Source organism: Camelus dromedarius, chromosome 9, assembly GCF_036321535.1.
Source record: "Camelus dromedarius isolate mCamDro1 chromosome 9, mCamDro1.pat, whole genome shotgun sequence".
In the NCBI taxonomy this organism is placed as follows: domain Eukaryota; kingdom Metazoa; phylum Chordata; class Mammalia; order Artiodactyla; family Camelidae; genus Camelus; species Camelus dromedarius.
Genome location: NC_087444.1, coordinates 3,223,715 through 3,246,273, shown reverse-complemented (window position 1 = coordinate 3,246,273; position 22,559 = coordinate 3,223,715). Strand labels below are relative to the sequence as shown.

At 52.1% G+C, this 22,559-nt stretch overlaps 1 protein-coding gene across 5 annotated transcripts in view; it reads left to right on the top strand.

Annotated features, from left to right (window-relative positions):
* BCAR3 (BCAR3 adaptor protein, NSP family member) overlaps window positions 1-22,559 on the top strand; it is a 189,586-nt gene that overhangs the window by 140,393 nt on the left and 26,634 nt on the right. Inside the window, exon 1 of one of the 5 annotated variants that reach the window (XM_064488734.1) lies at window positions 1,453-1,595. The exons of the other annotated variants lie outside the window; for them this stretch is intronic. Within the exon in view, the coding sequence (XP_064344804.1) occupies window positions 1,512-1,595 (84 nt within the window). The 5' untranslated portion in view covers window positions 1,453-1,511. Of the gene's footprint in view, window positions 1-1,452; window positions 1,596-22,559 lie in introns of those variants that run through there. 5 annotated transcript variants of the gene reach the window in all.

Here is a 22,559-nt window from a genome sequence, read left to right as displayed (position 1 = left end):
GTCAGTCCACCCCCTGGCCCACCCCCAACCCCTGCCCCGTTGCGGCGGTGACAGGCTCTTTGTGGCTCCGGCCCCACATCCAACGTGTTTGTGGGGCCGAGCCTCTGCCCCTTCGGGTGGGTGTGAGGTCTGTCGCTCTCCAGAGCCCTCATTCAAGTGCAGAAGCTGCTCCCCAGGCACTGAACAAACAATCCTCTATTTTCACAGGCCGGCTTGACCTAGTCCAGAGGCCGAGGCCTCCTGGGGATTTGACACTAATCTCGTTGGATACTTCTCATACCTCCCTCGTGCCTCATCTGGTTTGTTCCTTTCCGGACTGAATAGGTTCTGTTTCTTCCTTATTACAAGTTCCTGCCTGTGTGAAGTTTTAGGCAGCTTCAGGACACATTCCATTTCTGAGTGGCCGAGGCCACAGAAAATTAATATTTGGAGCGGTTGGAGCGGATGGTCTACAAGCAGGAACCTGGGTTTGATTTAAAAAAAAAATTGAAAAAACCCCCAAAACAGAATCATTGAGAATCCACTCCGACTTGAATGAAAAAAGAAAAGCAATTGCTTTCCCTGAAGGCATCGGGGGCTCTTGGGAGGGGTTAAGGCCTCTCGCAGGAGAATGGCTTGGTGGGGTTGGACAAGGCACGCGTGCTGGCTCTGGGTTAGGCAGGGTGAGCAGTGGACGGAGGGGAGTGAGAGAGACAGCTGGGTCAGAAGAGGGTGCACAGCCTGTCCCCCGTCCCCCACCCAGACCGCACGGCCAGGTGGGGAGGGCACGGGCCGCTCAGGGTGTTTGCTGACAGACTTGCTAATTAAACACCGAAAGGCAGTATTGCTTTGCCAATAGTAACGGCTCTGCCAATGATACCGGCGGCAAACTGGCTGCCAGGAGCATCCTAATTAAAAATAAACAGTTCTGGGGGTGGGCAGGGAGAGCGGGGCAGGATCCTGCTCGGGTTTCCCAGGACCTCGAGGATTGCTCCTGGGGAAAAGTCACACCCAGGTCGCCTTTGGGTCCTTTTCTCAAAGGAGCCTCTGTCTCATCACAGGGTGGTGTGATGTGTGCTGCTTGAACTCCCAGGTGCTGGGGTGACAAGCAAGCAGACAAAGCCTCTGGGAGCAGATTGCCCGTTGCTTTCAGCCCTCGGGAGGAAAGGCTGCCGGGGGCATAATGTTTTCTGCTGGGTCTCTAAGCTGCGGGGACAGCTAAAGCCCAAAGCCTCTTCTAAGAGAGGTTAGAATTTCATCGGAAAGCGAGTCTGGTCACATGAGGATTTCTGGCACTGTGTGCATGGCAGGCTGGACACCAGCCTGCCAGAATTGAGCGAGTGGATCGTATTGGCTTCAGCGCAGACGGAAGGTCCCAGCCTGGCCCGGGAGAAGGAGCTGGCTCACTCTGGCCGCCGGCCCCCGGGCGGGAGCAGTGCTGTGGCAGCTGCGGGACTGGGGCTGTCACGCCTCCAGCCCCCTTCCGTTTAACCCTAGAGAAAGTGTGTGGTCCAGGGGCTGAAGGCTGAAAGATGCCCAAGGAGTGCAGTGCTTTCCACGCCCTCTCGGCAGCTCTGTGCTGCTTCCACCACCGCGAGGCTTTCCTTGGAGTCAAGGTAGGTGTGGTCTGAGAGCAGGTACATCAGAAATTCTTGGGGGGGTGGGGGGGTGAAAGCACTAGAAAAAGTTTGCAGCCCGCTGGCTGTAAAAAGAGGCACTTTCTTTGACAAACGGATCTTCATAAAACCCTAGTGGTGTGTCTCCCCTGGAGGCAGAGTCCAGCCACACAGACGTGGGGGCTCCTTGTCTGTGCTGTGGGACGAGCTGTTTTTCAGGACACTGCGTCTCCTTGGGCTGAAATTTTATACCAAAGTAGCTCAGTGAGACGGCGCTATTTTTCTTCTTTCTCTCTCTGTCTCTCTCTCTTCCCTTGTTTGTAAGGAATGTGAGATGGCTGAGCCCCTCTCTCCACTTTCCCTGCTGCTCCGTTATGTCAATAATGAGCATATGTAAGTACAGAAACCACCAAATAGCTCCTTTCAGATCTCGGCCTGGTTCCAAAATATTTCCATATTCAAAACTGTTTTTTTTTTTAACTGCTCCCATGTTTAACCTTTGTTACAAGACATCAGTACCAAAGGTTTTGTGTGATATGTCAATACACTGTTTATTTTGGTAAAAATATTTGAAGAACTTCATTGGACTAATTCAGGGTGAGGCTTCTGTTCGTTGCCCACCTGTGCCAACACGGAGAGTCTGCTGAGTCTAGGCTGTCACTGGTCTGGGGCTCGTCCGCCCTGGAAAGCTGTCGGCCCAGAATGGCTGTGGACCTCATTTATTCATGGGAAATTGGAATTAGAAAACTCTCAAGGAATTTCTGCTACCCTGACAGCAGCACTCCCTCTCCTGAGGGACTGACTGATTCCATGTCACTGGAAGAGCTACCACGGGAAAATTTAACAGGAAACCCCGTTAAAGGGAAAAGGGCCCCTTTGTAGAAACATACACACTGAATGAGCAAAGGAGAGCGTTCTGACTTCCCTGCCCTGTCGGAGCGTTCAGGGTCGCTTTCTAACCATTCAGCAGAGTTCATCTTCATCTCTTTGTCAAGGAATTTGGACGAGGGTGAGTAATTAATCATGGGTTGAAAATGTTTCCTCCCTGATTTAAGGGCCCCCTTTCTATCCTGGAGCCCAGTGGGGTGATGTGAGGACCATGTGGCTTCTGGCCTAAATATGGATCGTTCTAGTGTGGGGCAGATGAAGTCATGCCATTAACAGCATTATAAAGCTGTCAGAGACGGGCTGGGAGGTCCCAGAGGGGATCGTGCACTTCAGGGATCGGCAGTACGTTTTGCTCTAATAGAATCCTTCCATGAGCCACGTTCTGCTCATTCAGAAAAGCGCAGCTCAGCATTTGGTGTGTGAGGAACCAGCCTGTAAAATACCTGGGTCTGAGCAATGACTCTGTTCCGATCCCCCTGTTCCTCTGCAGTTACTTCCTCCAAGGCCTGCACAGAAAGGCCACAGTAACACGCGGGGTTCGTCTGAACCTGCCGTCCTTCGGCCGCTCTTGGTGACTGACTGTTGGCGGAAAAACCCCCCTTTCCCCCGGGCTTCCTACCTTGTCCTAGTTCGCTGCATCTTCCTAGCACAGAGAAAGCACCTGACCTGCTCACTCACCAGAGCCTGAAGCCTTCGGCCCCAGCACAGGGTTTCCCCCCGACCCTGGAGATGTGCTCCCCTGTCTTGTTTTGCTTCGATAGTTTCCTGGGAGAGAAAACAGCGCCTGTGCTCCAGTCCCTCGTCCTGCCCGCGTTGCCCCGGTGATGAGGCCGCGTGGCTTTACCGACTCCCACTTTAATTAGGGGTTTCAGGTCTTGCCGCTTGTAATTAGTTTCCGTCGCAATTAGAGTTTCAAAGTTAAATTGGGATTGATTGCCTGATAGCAAAGCGGAAATAAAAACCCCAGTTCTTGACCGTGGATGCTGCTTCCCTTGGCATGAGTTCCTCATACCAAAAATAATACTGCGGTCACCATGGTAACTTTCCATTTGGTCTAATCCACATCATCTCTGGAGAAAGTTAAGTGTTATTAATAGTGTTTGTTGTATGGGAAGAAAACTAAAAATATAAAAGCCCTTTCATTGCATAGGAGACCAATAGCACAGGCCCTTTCAGGGAGAAAGATCTTATTTGCAGAGACTTTGCAGAATTTAGTATGTGTTTAAGGGCCTCGTGTGGACTTACGTGCAAAGGCCCTGGAAAGGAATTAACCAGGAGGCGGGGAGTGGACGGGGAGGGTCGAGGACACGCAGCCTTTGCTGGTTTTCATGGAGCCGAGGCCAGAGATGAGGTGTGTCAGCCGTGTCGAGGGTCATGACTTTAACATCCCAGCAGGGTTCACACAAGGCACTCATTTCACAGACGACCACTGGGTCTTGGGTAAGAAAAGGAAAGGGCATTTAGCTAACACCCAATGGAAAAGAGTTTGGCATGAAGATATTCCAGCTCCAAGACATCAGTGGAGCACATTCAAGTTCAAAAATCCCTGAATGTCGATGGCAGAAGCCTGTGCATGTTGTTGGCACCCGTCAGGTGGGGTGCGGTGGGGTGATTCAGGACGACTGAGACATGGCTCCTGCCTTTAAAGGGCTTCCCACCAGAGCATCAGTCCATAGTGTCATTTCATTAGGTTTGCAAAAGGCTTCCCGATGTCTGAGTTCCTTCACAGGTTTCTCACTGGAGTCTCAAGACAAGCTGGGTGGGGCAGGGCATTAGCTTAGCCCTTTCCACCCGGGAGAAACCAAGGCTCAGAGAAGCTCCCTGCCCAGAATCTCTTAGTGGGGAACCAAGAGCAGAAATCGGGTTTTGTGGCCTCAAGCCCAGTGTGCTTTCTCTGATACCAGATCAAGACCGCTGACACGTGGCAGAAGATGACATGGAAATACTCATCCTTCAGGTAACAGCTCAGCTGGGAAAGAGTAGCGTGAACCTCTGCTTCCAGGAGAGACTTCAGGGAGGATGCAGGGCTGGTGTTCACAGACCTGGCCTCGCTCCTGTGGCAGTGGTGGGGCCGCCTTCTTTCAGGGCCCCGGACTACTGCAGGAGGAGTCTGGGAGAGCGCAGCAGAGCCCACTCCCGGACTGCCCGTGGGGACAGACCCCCGCTTCCTCTGGTCCTTCACGTCCCTGACTTCCCTTGTGTGTAGCAGGGGACGAGGACCTGGAACCTGCCGCCTTATCCGCGGCTACTCCCGAGGGAGGTGGGTGTGGTTGTATCAGGAAACTCAGGGGAACCAAAGAGACGGGAGTAAACTTGTGAGGGCAGAGTAGCCACCTTCCTGAAAACACCAACAGAGAGGCTGGAGCATGGAGTCGGTGGAGAAGGGAATCGGCAAGTCGTGGCTGACCAGTCATGAGCCCAGGAGCGCGGGTCTTGTCGGCGAGGAGGCGTGGCCAGGACGAGGCAGTGGCTTTTCAGCGTGTGAGTTCCGTGCAGAGATGGGACTGTCTTTGCAGCCGTGAAGTGCTCTGCAGTGGGAGGAGCTTCAACCGTGCTTTTGCTGTTGTTGTGTTTTGTTTCACTTTACGTTATTCCCCTGCCTCACCCCAGATATTGGGAGCCTCTCTGAATGCACACTGTAGCCCAGGTGTCCCGTCTGCCCATCGCCGGAGGGCTGGGTCCTCAGAACTCGTTTTCATTGGAAACCACCCCTCCATGTCGGAGTGAATGTGAAGGAGCCAAGGTCCCGCTTGGCCTCCACGTGGCCCATCCCTTGGTCTGTCTGCTGTCGTGACAGCTTGGGTGCTGGTGAGACGTTCCAGTGCTCACGGTGACTTGCCTTTGCTGGTCCACCGTCAGCATGAGCTGTGCACGGTGGAAAAAGCCACTCAGGAAATGTCTAAGTGCCTCAGCCCCTCCTTGTGGCGGTTGGTAGTTGCTCATTTATCCCTCCTACCCTCTTAAAAAAAAAAGGCCTAGCGCAGCTTCTTTAAAGAAACCTAAATGCGCTCCACTGGCATGTGGTGCCCGTGGGGATCTGGCTCAGCGTCTGGGGAAGGACATGCCTGACGGGGCTGGGTCGCAGCGACCCCTTCGCCACAGAGCCTGGAGCCCGGCCGACACCTTGTTTTTGTTGGCGAGACATGGGTGGGAAGCAGAGACGAGACTGGGATCCTGGAAGAACTCTGTGAGCAGCCAGCACCTCCAGGACTGCAGAGAGATGGGCCTGTGCAAACACTGGGGAGGACGCTGGAGAGTCGGGGCGCTCGGGCCGCAAAGGTCGTCACGCAACCGTGTTGGGGGGGGCGGGGGTACACAGAGCCCGGCCTCCGTCGCTGGGCTTCAGGATGTCTTCAAAGACAGCTCTGAGGGCTTTTAGCTGATGCCTGTTCTGGAAGTCCCCAGGGCAGCAGAGGAGACCCGGGCTGCCCCGGTTGGGGAGGGGTGGGGAGGTGTGCCCCCTGGGGTCGGGCACCACTGCCACACCTCTGTCCTCATCTGGGTTTTCAGGGCGTGTCCACAGCCCCGGGAGCTGGCCATGAGAACGTCACGGCCTCCTTCTCTAGCTTGTGAGAGAGCTGTGATCAGTCTCCTGGTTTGTGTGGAGAACTCTCCCCCGTGCCCACTCACGTACTTGCGTGCTTTCACAAAAGCAGTTACGCACAAAGGACCAGCAAGCTAGAATCCTAGATCCTTAGTCGGGTGGGACTGGAGGGACCAGCGAGCCGGCCTCCCACTCAGGATTCATCTGCTCGTTCCCCGCCTGCGCCCTCACCTTCTCCGCGATGCCCGGGGTGTGTACTGAGGGCCTGCTGGGTGCTAGGGAGGCAGAGTAAAAGACTTTGTCCTAAAGGGGCAATCCTGTGTCTGGATGGGGAGATAGGCTCGCAAGCATCTCTCTCCAGGGTGCGCGGTGACGCGAAGGCGGGGAGCATCCGCAGCACGTGGCGAGACACCGGGCAGAGGTACTGACCCAGCTCCGGGTCAGGGAACTTCCCAGAGGTCACACTGGGCAACTCCTAAGGGAGCAGGAGGTAGAAGAGGCCCCGGGGAGACAGAGGGCGTCACACACGGGACTTGAGGCTGAAGTTGAGGAGTGGAAGGAGGTGAAACCAGAGAGGCAGCCGGAGAACAGACAGTGAGGGGGAGCCTCAGACAGTTGGATGGGGAGTGGGCGAGGGCTGGGCGTTGGCCCCTTCGTGTGCAGGGTGAGTCTGGGGGGGGCGTAACCAGCGTCTCCCCTGCCTCGTGCCCAAGTCCTTGCAGCCTCCTGTCCACTCTGCACGTCCCTGCTCAGCGCACCCTTTGCCTCCCTCCACCTTCTCTTTCAGCCTGTTTTTGACGCCCACGGGGAGATTTTGTTTCTTACTTCGCAGCTGCAGTTCAGGCCATGGGGCACAGTGCTTGTCTGTCCCCACGCCGCCCCGACGAGCTACAGCTCTCGCCGTATCCGTATCCGTGGTGCTCACTTCCTTCCTCCAGCCACCGAGGATGACGTGTCCCTCTCCCTGATCACGGCAGGCCTGCCCCCCATGTGCACGCCCCCCCCCAATCCTCTGGGCCGTCAGTCTGTCCCTCTCTGCCAGCACTTTCCTTTCGCCTTACAGACATGATTCAGTCTCGCCCATTCTAGAAATAGTCACTATTTCCCTGGCTTCCTTCTGGTTCCTGGCTTCCTCTGTCCCCAAAGCTGGTTCACATGGTCTCTGCTCCCTCACTTCCCACTGGTCACTCAGCCCCCTTGACCCCACCAGCGACCCGTCCTCACCAAGCCCCGAGGCTGCTGTCCAGTTCTGATGCCGTGGGAACTCCCCGCTGTGCTCTGCACTGGTGGCCACCCCTTCCTGGAAGTGTGCTCTCAACTCTCGGACACTACTCTCTGCTCGTTCCCCTGGATCCTTCCTGACCAGTCCCGCTTGTTGCTATGGACTGAACGTTTGGGGCTCCCCAAGTTCATGTTGAAATCCTAACCTTCGGTGTGATAGTATTAGCAGGGGGCCCCTTTGGGAGGTGATAGGTCATGAGGGTGGGGCCCCGAGGTGAGGGATGAGGACCCTGGACAGCTCTCCTGCCCCTTCCGCCGTGTGCAGGGGAGGACGGGCCACGTGGGAGCTAGGAAGTGAGCCTCATCAGACACAGATCTGCTGGTGCCTCGATCTTAGACTCCTCCGCCTCCAGAAAATGTTGAAACTGAGAGAAATGTTCACTGTTTAAGCCACCCAGTCGATGTTTTTTTCTTATAGGAGCTTAAGTGGACTAAGACCCCTGTCTTCAGTCTCTAGCCTGCTTCTTAAAAGCCAGCGCCCCCTAGCCCTGTCCTCGTATCCCCTCTATGACCTGTCCCTTAGGTGGCCCTGGATCACAATCCCCCTCTGTACCGAGCATCCTCGGGCCCTTCTCCAGGCGCCTGGGGCCCCTGGCCCGTGAGCCGCTCCACCCTGACGGCCTCAGGCTTTGCGTCTTCGTCCACAGCCCTCTCCCCTCTCGTGCTGAGAGCTGTGGCTCAGTCGTCTTCCAGGAGCGCTCAGGCCTCTCCCCACTGTTTACCTTCCGTGTCTAATCAATTATAAGTCTTCATGGTTTTACTCCTAAACACCTCCCTCGTCTGCCTCTTCCTCCTGCCTCTCCCGCAGCAGTGTGCGACTTCAGGCCTCATCGCCTCTGACTTGGAATCTGCAGTCACTCCCTCCTTGGTCATCCTGCCCTACAGCTTCACAGGAGGCCGTCGCCCTTCTATTTGGCATCCTAGAGATGAGAGGTGTACTGTACCCTAAAGGCAATACATTCCCAAGTTTGAACAACTCTAGTTAGTAGCAAATTCCTCCTTGTATTGGGTCAGAATCTCTGCCCTGCCGTGTCCGCCTTATTCTGCAGTTAGATGGGTTGGTTTTAGACAGCCCTCACGTGCGTGTTTTTCCTCCTCCGTGTGTCTGTTTTGAGGCCGAATTAGTTGGTCAGAGCAGACACTGAGCAATAAGGCAGGAGGGGTTCTGGATTCATTTCCCTAGGGATTTGAACCAAGAATGTTTGACGTGTCATCCTGGGACGATAATAGCACAAGCCTTCCTGTATTTCAACACAGCCCTCATGCTGCCCGAGTCTTTCCTGTGCAGACTACACCTGGCCGGCTCTTTTTAGCCTTGGGGTTACTTGGAGGCTAGTTTTCAAGCAACCCCTTAACTCCATAAGCGTGAACAAATCATGAAAATTCAGGACTTTGACCATGTGGTGAGATCTAAGTATTCCTGGGACCTGTTTAACTCCAGGGACATCTTATGATTCATGAGATCTGAGCTGTGCTGGGTGTCTTGTCCCTCGTAGTCCGGCTGCTGTTTCCCTGAGTTCTGCCCAGGACATTTATCATGTGTTTAAAAAAACAGAACTTGTTAAATGAGTTATGTGGGTGTCAAGAGCTTTGACTTCCTCAGGGAGAAATATATACCTTTAAAGTGACGTGCGTGTGAGTTGTATATTGGGAGCGATGGAGTTGATGTTTGGCCAAAACCCATCTGGTGATGAATCGCTTAGTTTTCCTGAGAACCTACTGAGTGCTTAGCTCTGACATAGACTGTGCTTTGTCCCAAAGCAGATTTCTGAGACGGTTGTTAGTCATGGTACTATTTTGGAAAGAGAATGTGGAGAGTCATTGATTCCACACCCCACGCCGAAAGGCTTTCTGAATCCTGGATTTTCCTCCGCGTGTGTGGCGGGCCTCGCGTTCCCTTCCAGCTACATCTCCTAGTGTCTTTCAGCCACAGCGTGTTCTGTTGATTCAGGGGTTCACTCACGGTGAGTTAGGGGAAGGACGGTGCTTGTGTTAAGTTGATGTTGATTTTCTGATGTTCTCATTGAAGAACAAATAGGACGTCCATTTTGGTGAACAGCCGTGTACTAGGTCACACACAGTTTGGACTAAGATGTTGAATGAGCAAGTCTGGATTACAGTGGTAAAGGTTTCTGGCTGGGATCTCCTTGCATTTTGAACTTTGGTCAGCCGGTCTTCAAGCCCTTATCTTGGGGTCTGCCTTACCCAGGCAGTCTCTCTCTCTTTTTTTTTTCATTCTCCATCGATGTTAACAAAGCACTTCTCTTGCTGCGTGGAATCTCACTGCCAGGCCCAGCAATTAATATTTCACTTGCATTGTCTTATTTAGCCCGAGTGCTAGCCCTGGGGGGAAGACAGAGAGATGCTGTTGGAAGTCACTCGAGGACTTGGTTGAAGGGAGCAACGCAGTTTAGAGGAGGTTTTCGAAGGTCGAACTGTTACTGGCTTTTATTTGAAGCCCCTCCTTTCACTGACCCAATAAATGATCAAGTGCGGCCGGCGCCCTTAGATACAGCACGTCTGACTTCTCGCCGGGAGTCTCGCGGGGGTGACTTGGACCTCTGCCCCAGGAAGTCATCCTCTAAATTTGATCTAGAGGGGAAGGTACCCCCGCGGCTTTCAGCAGGGCAAGATGTTAACAAGTGGCTACAGATGGCCTGTGGAAAATCTCACTGTGTTTCAGTTTATCTATTGTCAGAGAAAGGTGAGACCTCCTTGGGGCAGAGCACTGAGTGAGCTCGTGGGTAAATAATACTTTGTCGAAAGGGTAAGAAACAAGATGGGCAAACCCCCTGGGGCCAGGTCGGGGCGGAGCAGGGGGAAATGCTCTTCTGGTGTGATGAGGGCTTTCAGCAATTTCTTTCACACGTGGGTAACCTTTGTGAAGGAAAAAAGCCATTCTTGGCGCTGGATGTACTGCATTCTGTCACACTTAGAATTCCTCCTGCAGTTTTCAGACCAAAATCAGTCTCCTTCCGTGAAAAATAATTTTCAGTCCCTGGGTGTTCCATCAAAACAAAATTGAGCTTCAAAAGCGGTAGCTTCATGGTCAAGCAGGATGGGGAGGTGTGGGGAGACCTTGCCCAGAGATCGACTGGGGATAAAAGGCAACAGGAGGGTAACATCAGAGGAGCCGTGGGGACCAGTCAGAATGACTCGAATGTAATTAGTTTGGAGTGAAGGATTAAGTTACCGCTGCCTGCTTGGAGGGTGCGCTGCTTTAAAAAGGCTCCAGTCTGCACAAATTAAAATTAAATTAGTCTTTTTCATTTACACACACGGAAAGCAGAATTTTAATGGGAATTTCTCAGAACCTGGATAAGCAAGGAGTTCCACAAATATCCTCTTCATGTTTCTTATTCATGGTTTCTGAGCCTCTTTTGACAAGTGTTTGATAAGGTTTGATAATGAATGAAATGAAATCTCTCGGACTTGGGCTCTCGAGGGGGTTTGATGGCACTTTCCTATCTGTGCTGGGGTCTGTTGGCCCCTGTATCATCATTTGTCTGTGAGAAGGAAGATCACACAGAGTAAGAAAACGAAGCATCTTAATTTAACAGCAAATTGCAAATCAGTTTTTAATGGCACTGGAGTGAGAATCTGATAAATTTCTCAGGTTTAATTATAAAAATGGCAAAATGGCATCAGAACCCGTCTGCAGAATCTTGGCCTGAAGATGAGATTCTTTCTAGGATTTGCAGAAGAGGAACTTACATCGTCAAAGAACTTTAAACATTAACATCAAATTAATTTAAGTGATTCAGAATGCTAAACCTTACTGAGATTTTATGAAATCTCTTTGCTACTGATTCCTTTCTCAGAAGGAGCCAGAAACCCTCACTGACCTCAAATAAGATAGAGAACACTGAGAACTTCAGCAAAACAACCTATGATTTGTTGCTGGACATTCCGTTCAGATGTCTTGTCTCCTCAAAGAGGCTGTAACCCACGTCAGGCTGTGGAGTGTGTTGTACCCACGTCAGCACCTCCCCTCAGATCTAGCCCAGGAGACCAAGGGGCCCTTAGTGAGTCCTTGAGCTTAATCGAATGAATGCACAGCATTCCAGTGGCTGTCAAGCTCTTGATTTGAAACTGACTACCTGGTTGTTTCTGCAGAACTTTGGCCAACGGGATGAAGCATGTATGTGTTAGGAGGCTGCCTACAAAGACTGCTTCCCTGGGCTTTAATCTCAGGGTTGAAAGGAGCAGGCTCAGTAGCAAGGGCCCAGGTGAGACCAGAGGTCCCCACTTGTCAAGATCACAACACCTAAAAGGCAAACAGCCCCCTGGGATGCGCTCAGGGCCCTTCCCTGCTAGCCCATAGGGTACCTCTGTGTGATTTAGAATAAGGCACCCTTTCCTTAAGACGCTCTATTGCCATCTGCCAGGCAGCCCTTGTCTACAAATGTCCTATGACTGCGTGTGAAGGGCACCTCCTTGGATATAGTGTCCTGTGTGGTACGCATCCTGGAGCCAGTGGGCTGGGCCAGGCCGATATGCCCAGTTTCCCATACCACCATTTGCTCTTGTCTACCAAATAGGAGATAAAAACTTTGAATTTGACGTTTTTTTCTCTTTGGACTTTTGTTTACAAAATTGTTTCCTGAAGTAAAGACCTCGGCTTTAATCGCAGTTACTAGCATGAGAAGCTGAAGTCTAGCACTCAGTGGGAACAGTTGGATTAGTAAATTCAAGCTTTTCTTCATCCATCTGTGTATTTTAATAAAATATTTTTTAGCTAAGCCATAAAGCTGGCAAGTGCCAATCAGCGGTGACACAGAAGCCAACAGACGAACTGTTTCATTTCACGATCCATTCCACCTCAGAGGAAACAGCTGGGGTTTGTGTTGAGAATGGTCAGGCCTGAGCCTGGCGAGGTGGGTTTTGTTTTTCGGCCCGCGGGCAGGGCTAAGAGTGGCAGAGGTCATCAGGGTTTATTCATTCTGTGGCTTCCTGATCAATCTATGTGGGTTTTCAATGGTATAAATACCAACTGGATCTCTAAAAGCCCTGGATATGCTTTGGAATTTGGTTGTAAACTGGTCCACTGCCTGAAGTTCAGCTCATGGCAGTAGTTCAAAGGGGCTGAGTTTCTGAAATCTCCAAAGAATCTCATTTTTGGGCGGATTGACTTGTAAGACAGTCGGAGATATAGCAACCGTAGTGCGGCTTCACGATGCTTGTGTGATGGTGATCAGAGGTGCGCTCTTCCCAGCGGAGGGGGCCCTCCGGCTCCTCATGGTTTTCTGTGTGTCAGGGATCGCCGTGGCGCAGCTTTCATGTCCTGGCACATCTTCGAGATGAGCTCCGGCTTCCAGGACTCTTGCGTCATCCTGACTTGAGCCCCCGGGGCAGCTCACCGCAGACCCCGAGGGCTTTCCCACCAGCTCATCAGAGGACACGGTCTTCGCTCAGAAATTAGACCAGTTTCACACGGTGCTGCCGAGTGCCAGTCAGACTGTCATTTTGCTTGTGATCGTAGTTTCTGGATGAGACCCGTGGAGTTGTTTGGTACAACCTGATGAGCCGCCTGGATGTTGCTGACCTCTCCCTCAGTTGGGTGAACTGGTCCAGGGCAGAAGAAAGACGCTTTTGTTCGAGAGCCTGATAGCATTCTGGGTGTCGTGGCCCCACTCCTACCTCAGAGAGAACAGCCTGTAAGCTTTCTCCCTCCCTCCCTCCCCACCTCTTCACTCTCTCCCCTCTTCCTCTTTTCATGCACACGTTCCCGGCCCCCTTTTTTTATTTCAAGCAACTTAATTGCCACCCTTGGTCATGGAGTGGATGACTAGAAATTCATCCCAATTTTTAAAATTCAACAACAACAACAAAATATCAATGACTAAGCCTCCAAGACCCTGCAGAGCACGCTGTCCCCATATCAGGACCTCTCAGCCTTGTGCAGCACACACAGCTTCTTGCACACACGCTGCCACTGTGCCCTGTGTGCTGTGGGCGTGAAAGTCGGCTGGAACTAACATGGCAACACCGAGATCCGTGCATGCAGAGCCCGCCCCCAAGGGAAAGTGCCTCCTTACAGGTGGTCAGTGGCCCCTGCATAGGTGGGACTGTTCAGTGCACCTCAAAACCACCGAAACAGTTGACTTTGACCTGAAATAAACAGAAGAAACAAACCCAAGCCTTAGTAGGAACTGGTAGTTCCAACTCCTAGCTTTTTTTATTCCATCAGAACTAAATTCTGAAAGACCAGATATCTCTAAAGCCTGCCAATGGGTTGTATATATATTTTTTTAATTCTTTACTGTGGTAACTTTCCATTTTTTTAGCTTAGAGTCATCTTAAAAGGGGGTTCAGATTCTCTGTTGTTCACATGTGCACCTGCTGTGTGCCAGAAACAGCTCCTGGTCCTTTTTTTCCAGTGCCGGCTGGGTCGGTTCACGTGGCCCTGTGAAATGGGAGCTCTTTCTTACCCCGGATGCATGCAGACACAGGAAGAGTCTAGAAGGGCAGCCAGGGTCACCCGGTCTTTCTTTCTTCTTCCAGTTTTATTGCGATATAATTGGCATGATGCGCTGGATAAGCTGAAGGTGTGCAGCAGAATGGTCTGACTCACACACACATGAAATGATGACCACAGTAAGTTTAGTGAGCATCCATCATCCATCATCTCATATAGATAGAAGATTAAAGAAATAGAAAAAATATATATTTTCCTTGTGACAAGAACTCTTAGGATTTACTCTCTTAACAATTTTCGTATGTAACATACAGCAGTGTTCATTATTTTTATCATGTTGCGCATTACATCCCTAGAACTCATTTAGTAAGTGATTTGATATTTCTATACATTCATGATTATCAGTCTGGTTACCACCTGTCACCATACAAAGATATGACATAGTTATTGACTATATTCCCCACACTGTACATTTCATCCCCGACTCATTTATTTTGCAACTAGAAGTTTGTACCTCTTAGTCTCCCTCACCTGTTCCTCTCCTCCCCCAACCTCCTCCCCTCTAGCAGCCACCTGTTTGTTTTCTGCACCTGAATCTGTTTCTCTTTTGTCAAGTTTGTTCGTTGTTTTGTTCTTTAGATTCCACATGTGACTGAACTTCCACAGTATTTGTCTTTCTCTGTCTGACTTATTTCACTTAGCATAGTACTGTCTAGGTCCATCCATGTTGTTACAAATGGTAAGATTTCATTCTTTTTTATGGCTGAATAGTATTCTGGTGTGTGTGTGTATATGTATATGTGTATATATATGCATGCACATATATACGTATGCCGGATCTTCTTTATCCATTTACATATTTATAGGAACTTAGGTTGCTTCCTAAAAGTCTTAGCTATTGCAAGTAATGCTGCAGTGAACGTAGTGGTGCATATATCTTCTTTAATTAGTGTTTTTGTTTTCTTAAAGTAAATACCCAGGAATAGAATTCTTGGATCATATGGTAGTTCTATCTTGAATATTTTGAGGAATCGCCTTACTGTTTTCCACAGTGGCTGCACCAGTTTACATCCCACCAGCAGTGCACAAGGAGTCCCTTTTCTCCACAGCCTCACCAGTAGTTATTTGCTGTCTTTTTGATAACAGCCATTCTGACAGGTGTGAGGTGACATCTCACTGTGGTTTTGACTTGCATTTCCCTGATGATTAGTGATGTTGAGCATCTTTTTCTGTGCCTGTTGGCCATCTGTATGTCTTCTTTGGAGAAATGTCTGTTTAAGTCTTCTGCCCGTTTTTCGATTGGGTTGTTTGTTTTTTTGATACTGAGCTGTATGAGCTGTGTGTGTATTTTGGATGTTGACCCCTTCTCAGATATATCATTTACAAATATCTTCTCCTGTTTAGCAGGCAGGCTTTTCATTTCATCAAGTTTCCATCGTTGTGCAAAAGCTTTTTAGTTTGGTGCGGTCCCATTTGTTTATTTTTGCTTTTGTTCATTTTGCCTGAGGAGACAGATCCAAAGACATCATGAAGACTGACCGGTGTCAAGGAGCACACTGCCTAGGTTTTCTTCTAGAAATTTTATGGTTTCAGGTCTCATGTTTAATTCTTTGGTCTATTTTGAGTTTATTTTGCATAGGGTGTGTGGTTTGATTCTCCTGCATGTGGTGGTCCAGCTTCCTGGCACCACTTACTGAAGAGACTGCCTTTTCCCCATTGTGTACTCTTGCCTACTTGGTCGTAGACTGATTTCCCATACGGGTGTCAGTTCATTTCTGGGCTTTCTGGTTTTTGTCACCTGTTCTTGACCAACTTCCAAACTCTATTTCTCCCCACCCAGTGACAAGGAAGCCACCACATGGGGGGCGAGAAGGCAAGCTTGGTTCCACTCAGTGGGTGTTTGCTGGGCACCTGTTGCGTGCCAGTCACCAAGCTGGGCTCTGGGAGCCACAGACAATAAGGCAAGGCCTCTGCCCTCCAGGAGCTCATGCCTGGCGACCGCATCGCCCTCACTGCATAGAGTGTATTACTGGTTTCCCTGCCCTCTGGGGTAAAATCAAACTAATTCAGTGTGGCCTTCAAGGCCCAGCCTGCCTCATCTGACTCCCCTCCAGCCGCTCCCCCACTCCCAGCCTGCGCCCAGCCAGGCTGCACAGTGGCACTTCTGCAGCTAAGTCTCTGTCTCTAGACCACGAGACGGAGCCATGGAGAAGGGAAGTGCAGGGCTGTGCGTTCAGGGAGCCATGGAAGGCTCCTGCGACCAGGACCCTGTGTCAGTGCGTGTCAATGTCAGAAAGGCGGCTCAGGGCCAGATGCAGAAGGGCCCCGCCTGCCGTATGAAGGCTTTGGGTTTTATTTGTAGGTGACTGTGAGCCTTTTGGAACATGTGGACTCTTTAAATAAAATCCTAAAAACTTTAATGCCCGACACCTACTGACTCGTGGACCCCACTGTATAACGGTGGTACCCTTGCTTGGCTCCCCCATCTGTCGAGCCTTGGCAGGTTAATTTTTGGGACCCTCACCTAGCCGTCCGCAGCCATCTTGTGACCTACGCCTGCTAGTGGACTCAGACCTGGGTCCCTGTATGGGTGTCAGTATACGGCAAGGGTGCTGCTTCAGCTCACTGGGCTGCAAGGATGTCATGTGTCCAAAGCTCAGGTGTCTGGGGGCACAGGGAAGGATGGGGTCTGTGTCCCTTGTGGACCAGGTCTCAGCCCCAGGAGAGTGAAAACTAGGCATAAAAAGCCCATCCATCCAGGGGAAGTTCAGGGGCTGGAAGAGACTCCGGCTCTCACGTCAGCCCTGGCCGGGGCTCCCCTCCACGGCAGTCTCCGAGCAGGGATGGTGTGGCAAGTCTGTGGCTTGTAGGTGGCGAGTTGTAGCACCGGAGGTGGAGGACTGCAGACTGTCAGGAGGCTGTTACACAAATTCAGGGAGAACAGGGCAGGGTGGCGGGGGTGGGAGCGGGCCTTGGTGAGAGGAAGAATCAGGAATTTCTTGATCAAAGGAAGCAGTTCTGAGGGGTCTGGTTTGAGTAATGAGGGCAGAGGAGGCGCCAGTGACTGGGAAAGGGGGAGGCGAGCTGGCTCTGCAGAGGCGGGGAGTTCCATTGATCCGTATTGACATCTGGGCTCTGAAGTGGATTCTGGTAAATATCCCCACCACGGCAGCAGCCCTAGAGGCTGGATGAGGTGGGTGTTTGGGCACCACCAGCACATTTCGAAAGACTCCGAGCTGGCCTTGTGCCACTAACCCCAGCCTCGTCCAGTCCCTTCTGCTCAGTGCAGCCAGATTGATGCATCTAAAAGCATCATTTTTCGTACCTGTTGCCTTCTTGGGCAGAGATTTTCAGTAACTCTCACTATCTGGAGTGTGAAGGTCTAACCCCTCAGCCTGCAGGTCCAGGCTCCCCTCCATCCGATCTGTCTGACCCCTGCCTTCCCAGATCAGGACTTCTCTGGTCACAAGTGACAGGAGTCCAGTGCAGACTAACTGAGGTCCCTGGCAAGTCTTCTGGTTGATACAATCAGCTGGGGTTGGGATGTGCATATGCCACTGGGACCCGTCCTCTGCCTCCTCTTCTCCTCACCCTGATGTCATCCACTCACTGTGTGGATCAGACTTGAAGCAGCTCTCATGCTTCCAGTCTCACGGTGCTCTCACCAGCGGATAGGGTGTCCTTCACTCCGCACTTAGAGAGATCCCAGGGAGAGCTCTGATCGGGCCAGCTTGGCTCAGGGACCCGTACCCGGGTCAGCCAGCCGTGGCCAGGGAGGTGGGTCTGAACCACATACTTGGAGAGAAGACGGAGCTCTCCTGGGGGGAGGAGGAGATACTGGGGGGTGTGTGTGTGTGTGTGTGTGTACACGTGTGTACGTTCGTGTGTGTACACCTGCTTCAGCCCTCTTCCCCCAAGCCAGAACCTCCATCCCACCAAGCCCCACCCCTCTTGGCTCAAATGCCCCAAACACCCTTACTGTTCTCAAGTTTCATCCTCAAGGGCCAACCCTGATACTCCATCTTCTTTTTCCTCCTCCCCTCCCCAAATGGGGCCATTTTGATACAGGGGAAAACCAAAGGACAAAGAGGTGGGTAACTCGCCCAGGCTAGGGAGCTAGAGGGGCAGGAAAAGATCCCAGCCGCCGCTGGAGCTCAGGGATGTGTTGAGCTGCTCCCTGTGTGGGCTCCCAGGAGACTGTGCCTCGTGAGGGCAGGGACAGCTGTCATCCTGCCAGCACCCTGAAGGCTGGCAAATTGCTTGGCCATGGTTATTGGTGGCCCCAAGTTGGCGTCTCCCCAGTCTTTTCCTTTCCATTCTCTGCTTCCAGCCTGGGGACATGGTCTTTCCTGGTGATTTGCACGATTTTAAATTCTACCGGGCCTGTAAGCTTTTCCTACAGGCCGGGAGAGAGTAAAGTAAATACTCATCATAATGCAGGTGCCATCCTTTTCTAATCCTCTCAACCGTCTCCTCCGTGCCAATAGGCATCCACAGCCCCCTCTGAGCTCTGATCACGGGGCACACACCCTCCCTCCCTCATCCCCAGACTTAGGAACACTAGCCTCCTGAGAGGCTGGGCCCCATTGTTGGGCCTGATTTGAAATGTAGGATCTCACATCACACAGCCCTTGGAAGACAGACCCCACGCTCCATTCCTCCCGGGCTGGAACAGCTTTTCTTCCTTGCGGAACTGTTGAAATGTGGGTTTCCTTGTTAATCGAGGTTCCCAGCACGTCGGTGGAGCTGGCTCCGTGCCTCCAAAACATGTTTTCCAGGCATCTCCTGGGCTCTGGCTGTTCCAGCCTGTCAAGACCAGACTTGCCGGCTGTGTGGAGCTACAGAGATGTTCATTCCAGATCAGAGTGATGCTCGTGATTTTTGGAGCCAGCCGCAACAAGCTAGGGCAGTCCCCACCCAGGAACCAGACCAGACAGCCTGGCGCAGGCAGCAGTGAGATTTCTTAAGAGGACTGAAGAAGCCTGTTCGGGTAGCCAGTGGACACTTCAGCAAGCTTTCCTTAAAAACTTCCTTCCAAACGCTGACTCCCCTACGCCTCCAGGCATCAGGCCTTAAAGACCTCAAATGCGGACTGTTCGTTCTGTTTAACCAGATGAGCGGCATTCTGAGACAAGTCTGTACAACAGCTAACAGTGCCCTCGGTGTGCCAGGGTGTACTGTCAGTGCTTTACAGACGTCGATCCGCTTCATCCTCAGCAACCTCTCCTCACGTATCGTTACCCTCGTTTTGCAGACTAGGAGCCTGAGGCTCTGTGGAGAGGTGAAGTCCCTTGCCCAAAGCCACACAGCTGGCGAGAGGCACAGAGGCCTGTGGATGGAGGGGGCGGGTGGCCCGTGCTCCTAAACGCTGCTGTAACAGCCATTGACATCAGGACTGTTAAAAGGCCTGCAACAGGAAAGTAGTAGCTAGACTCAGGCTTCCACAAAAAGTGACAAGTACGGTCATTTACGAGTTTCCTAGCCAAACTTCAGTGTGGTTGAACAGTTGTGGGCCTTGTCCACCCCCTGCATTTGCCCTAGTTACCCATTGACCTGCCTCTCATCTCAGACCCCAGACCCAGGCCTGTTAGAAGTGGGGCCGTGTGAGTGGGCGACTGCCACAGGGGAGTCACTAGCCCTCCCTCCCTCCGCCTCCCCCTCCCTCCCTTCCTTTCTTTCCTGCTCCAGTTACTGCTTAATTTATGTACATAGCACATTTTCGCACATCCCCAACCCCCCAAAAAAGAACGACTCCCGAACTTCTGGGGTATCCGTTTCAGGCAAGACTTGGAGTAGAAGATACATGTCCTGCCCACATCCTTCTCTTGTGGTGGCCATGGCTGGATCTGGTCCTGGAATGAACCTGGCAAGACTCGTGGGCAGAATGTTCTCGACCCAAAGTCTGGCAGCTTCCTGTCCCCTGGAGGTTGTGCCCAGCAGCCGTGGGCCGTGGGCCGTGAGCTCAGGGCGGCCGGAGCCCGTGCTGGTGCAGTGAAACTCAACTCTGTCTCCAGCCTCCCCTCGCTGCCACCTGCTCCCCTACAGATAAGAGGCTAAAAACACAAGGAGTCAGGCTTGTCTTTTCGGAATGAAGTTCAGATTCAGGGGCAAATAGCTAGAGAATTTGAGCTTGAAGAATAAGCTGTGTTAATATAATGTGATCATTTCTAGCATTTGCTGCAGAGTTTGATTATTCGTGATTACTTTCTTGTTGTCTCTGTGTGGCAGTTGAAGAATAGGAAGTCCGAAGGGCCAGTGAGCACTTCGTTTCCATTCAGGGTGAACTTCCTAAGAGAGCAGAGCTGCGCTGCACTTGCCCTGGGATGTCACGCTGCCCGCTTGCCCTGTGCCAACAGCGTGTGAGAATGGCCTGGGTCCAGCCAGTTCCGAGGCGCACTGAATTCAGAAGAGGTGGAGAGAAACAAATGTGAAAAAGCTGGCAAATTAGGAGCAAGGGGAAGAGGCTGCAGGAACAGGAAAGGGTGTGAGCTGTAGGCCTGGGCCCCTCTGTGCCCGAGACTGGACACTAGGCGTGCCGGGGCCTGTGCCGCATTCTGCTTAGCCTGCAGCTTGATTCCGGGCTGTGCGTGAGACAACAGCGGCGCGAGTGGTATGTGAGGAAGAGCTCCTCTCCTCTGTGCCTTCCTCAGAATGCGGCCTAAGGAAGGGCGGGAGGATTCTTAGGGCGTTAGTAGACGCAATCATCAGAGGACGCTGGCGAACATGCAGTTGGATAAAACCATTGCTGAGGTACCATTGTGTTACCTCAAGTCACCGGAATTTACCTTGTAGCCCAAAAGGCCCCCAAATTCGTCCAGGCCATGACTGACATGGCTGCATTTCAGGGGAAAACTCAGATCCCTCCCAGAGTGGGGACAGTTAAGTGGATGGGTGTACTTTTTGCAAAAGTTTGGTGGTTTGGGGGAAGCCATCATAATTCTGCCGGATGTTGCAGTACGCGTGCCGTGCGCCTGTCCTGGGAAGCAGGAACCCCAGCCTGGTCTCCCCGCTGCTCGCGCACAGTCACAGTGCCCTCAGAGACACCCAGGGAGACATTGTGCCAGATGTCCTTAGATGGCCACTCGTCACCAGCTGTGTGGCTGACCGCCCGTCGGAGCCCTTACGCCTGCCGTGGCAAAATCAGAGCCAGCAAGGTCAAGGTCTCATAAAACACAGGCACTTGGGGAAAATAAAAACTGTATTAATATGTATGATTAAAATAGTAAGTGGAAGTTTCAGGCGGCCTCTACCCCACAAATCCCCACTGTTTAATCGCGGGGTGGCCGTGCGCGGGTGGCTGCGGAGTGGCCTCCTCAGGCGTCTGGGAGACCCTGCCCGCGCGGTCCGCTGGCGCAGATGCTCCCCGCAGCCAGCTCGGCTCCTTTCCGTGCAGCAGAAGCAGCCCTCCCTGGCTGGGCGTGAAGCCCCCTTTGCAGTTGCCCGCTCCCTCTGGTTCTGCCTCCGCCCTTCCCACTCCCCCTTCGTCTCACTTCCCTCCCATTCCCCTCCCCCCCTTCAAAATACAAACTAGACCACTGTGTGACCTCCTGCCTTTTCACAAATTACGCAGGAGGTTAAGGGTGTATTTTTTGAAGTTTGGTCTTCTAGCCCAGATTGTTTGAGGGGGTCCGTCTTACTGCTCCTTACTCCCTCCCTCGGTCCTTCCCTTGGTACCTGCCCCGTCTCCCGAGTCCACAGCGGGAGAGAACAGTAATTGTGGATTTCCCTCTGTGGAGTTGGGACAGAAGCAACAAGATAGCTGATTTTATATTTTTGGTAACAAGTGTAAAGCAGTGTTATCTCAAAACCTGGAGTAAAAGATTGTCGCGTATAAAATGCTAAAAAAAAAAAAACAAACAACCTCAAAGCCCTTGCTGTTTATGAGATGTGGAGAAAGAGAGAGAGGGTTGGGGGTGGCCTGGGAGTTGGGCATCAGAGAGCAGGGAGAATGCCGAGAGAACTGTGGGAATAGCTCTTCGATCTGGAAGGTGAGCGGAAGGTTACGCAGAGGATAGGGCCTGTTGCGGCGTTTTCAGAGCTCAGACCAGGAAGGGGCCCAGGGCTCAGCACGGGGATTGAGGCTGGGTGCTCAGACTGTCAGGGCAGCTAAATAGAGGCCAGGGTCACAGTCTAAGTTAGGAGTTAGTTCAGCTGCCAGTGACAGGAACACCCAAAATAAACAGGCTTAAAAAAAGGTAGAAGGTCACATGGAAGACCTGGAGGCTGGCAATCCAGGGCTGGTGTAGTGGCCTCACCATCGTGAGGGACCTGGGTCCTCCCAGTCCTACGGTGTGGCTGCTTCCTCGTGGTCAGGGTGGTGCTGCGGCTCCAGCCATCACCTCTCAGCATGGCAGTCCCCACCCAAGTGGCGGTTTAACTTTCCTGGCCAGGACTTAGTCACATGGTGGCATCTCCCTGTAAGAGAGGGGGAGGTTGAGGAACATCACGGGAAGAACCTCCGTAACTAAGAAAAGTCACAGACATTCCTCACGTTGGGGTGTTTGTTCATCCCCTGAGTGCGAGTGCTGAATGTGTTCCAGCGTCGCTCGAGGGCAGTGGGGAAGGAGGCAGATGGGCTTCTGGTCTCGTGAAGCTCACAGTCTAGCAGGAGGCAAGACAGACAGTAAAGGAATAGCGGATATGGCCTGGCTGATGATCTGCGTTCTGTCCTCAAGCCTTCCCAGGGCGCTGTCGTCAGATGTACCTGTACATAATTAATGATCGAAGCCGATGGTGTCAAACATCACTGCTAATGCCTGCGGGCGCGCGGGCCGCCAGCATCCGCGTCTCTTTGATGGGAGTTCAGCCCATCCATCAAGCACTCCTGAGGGCC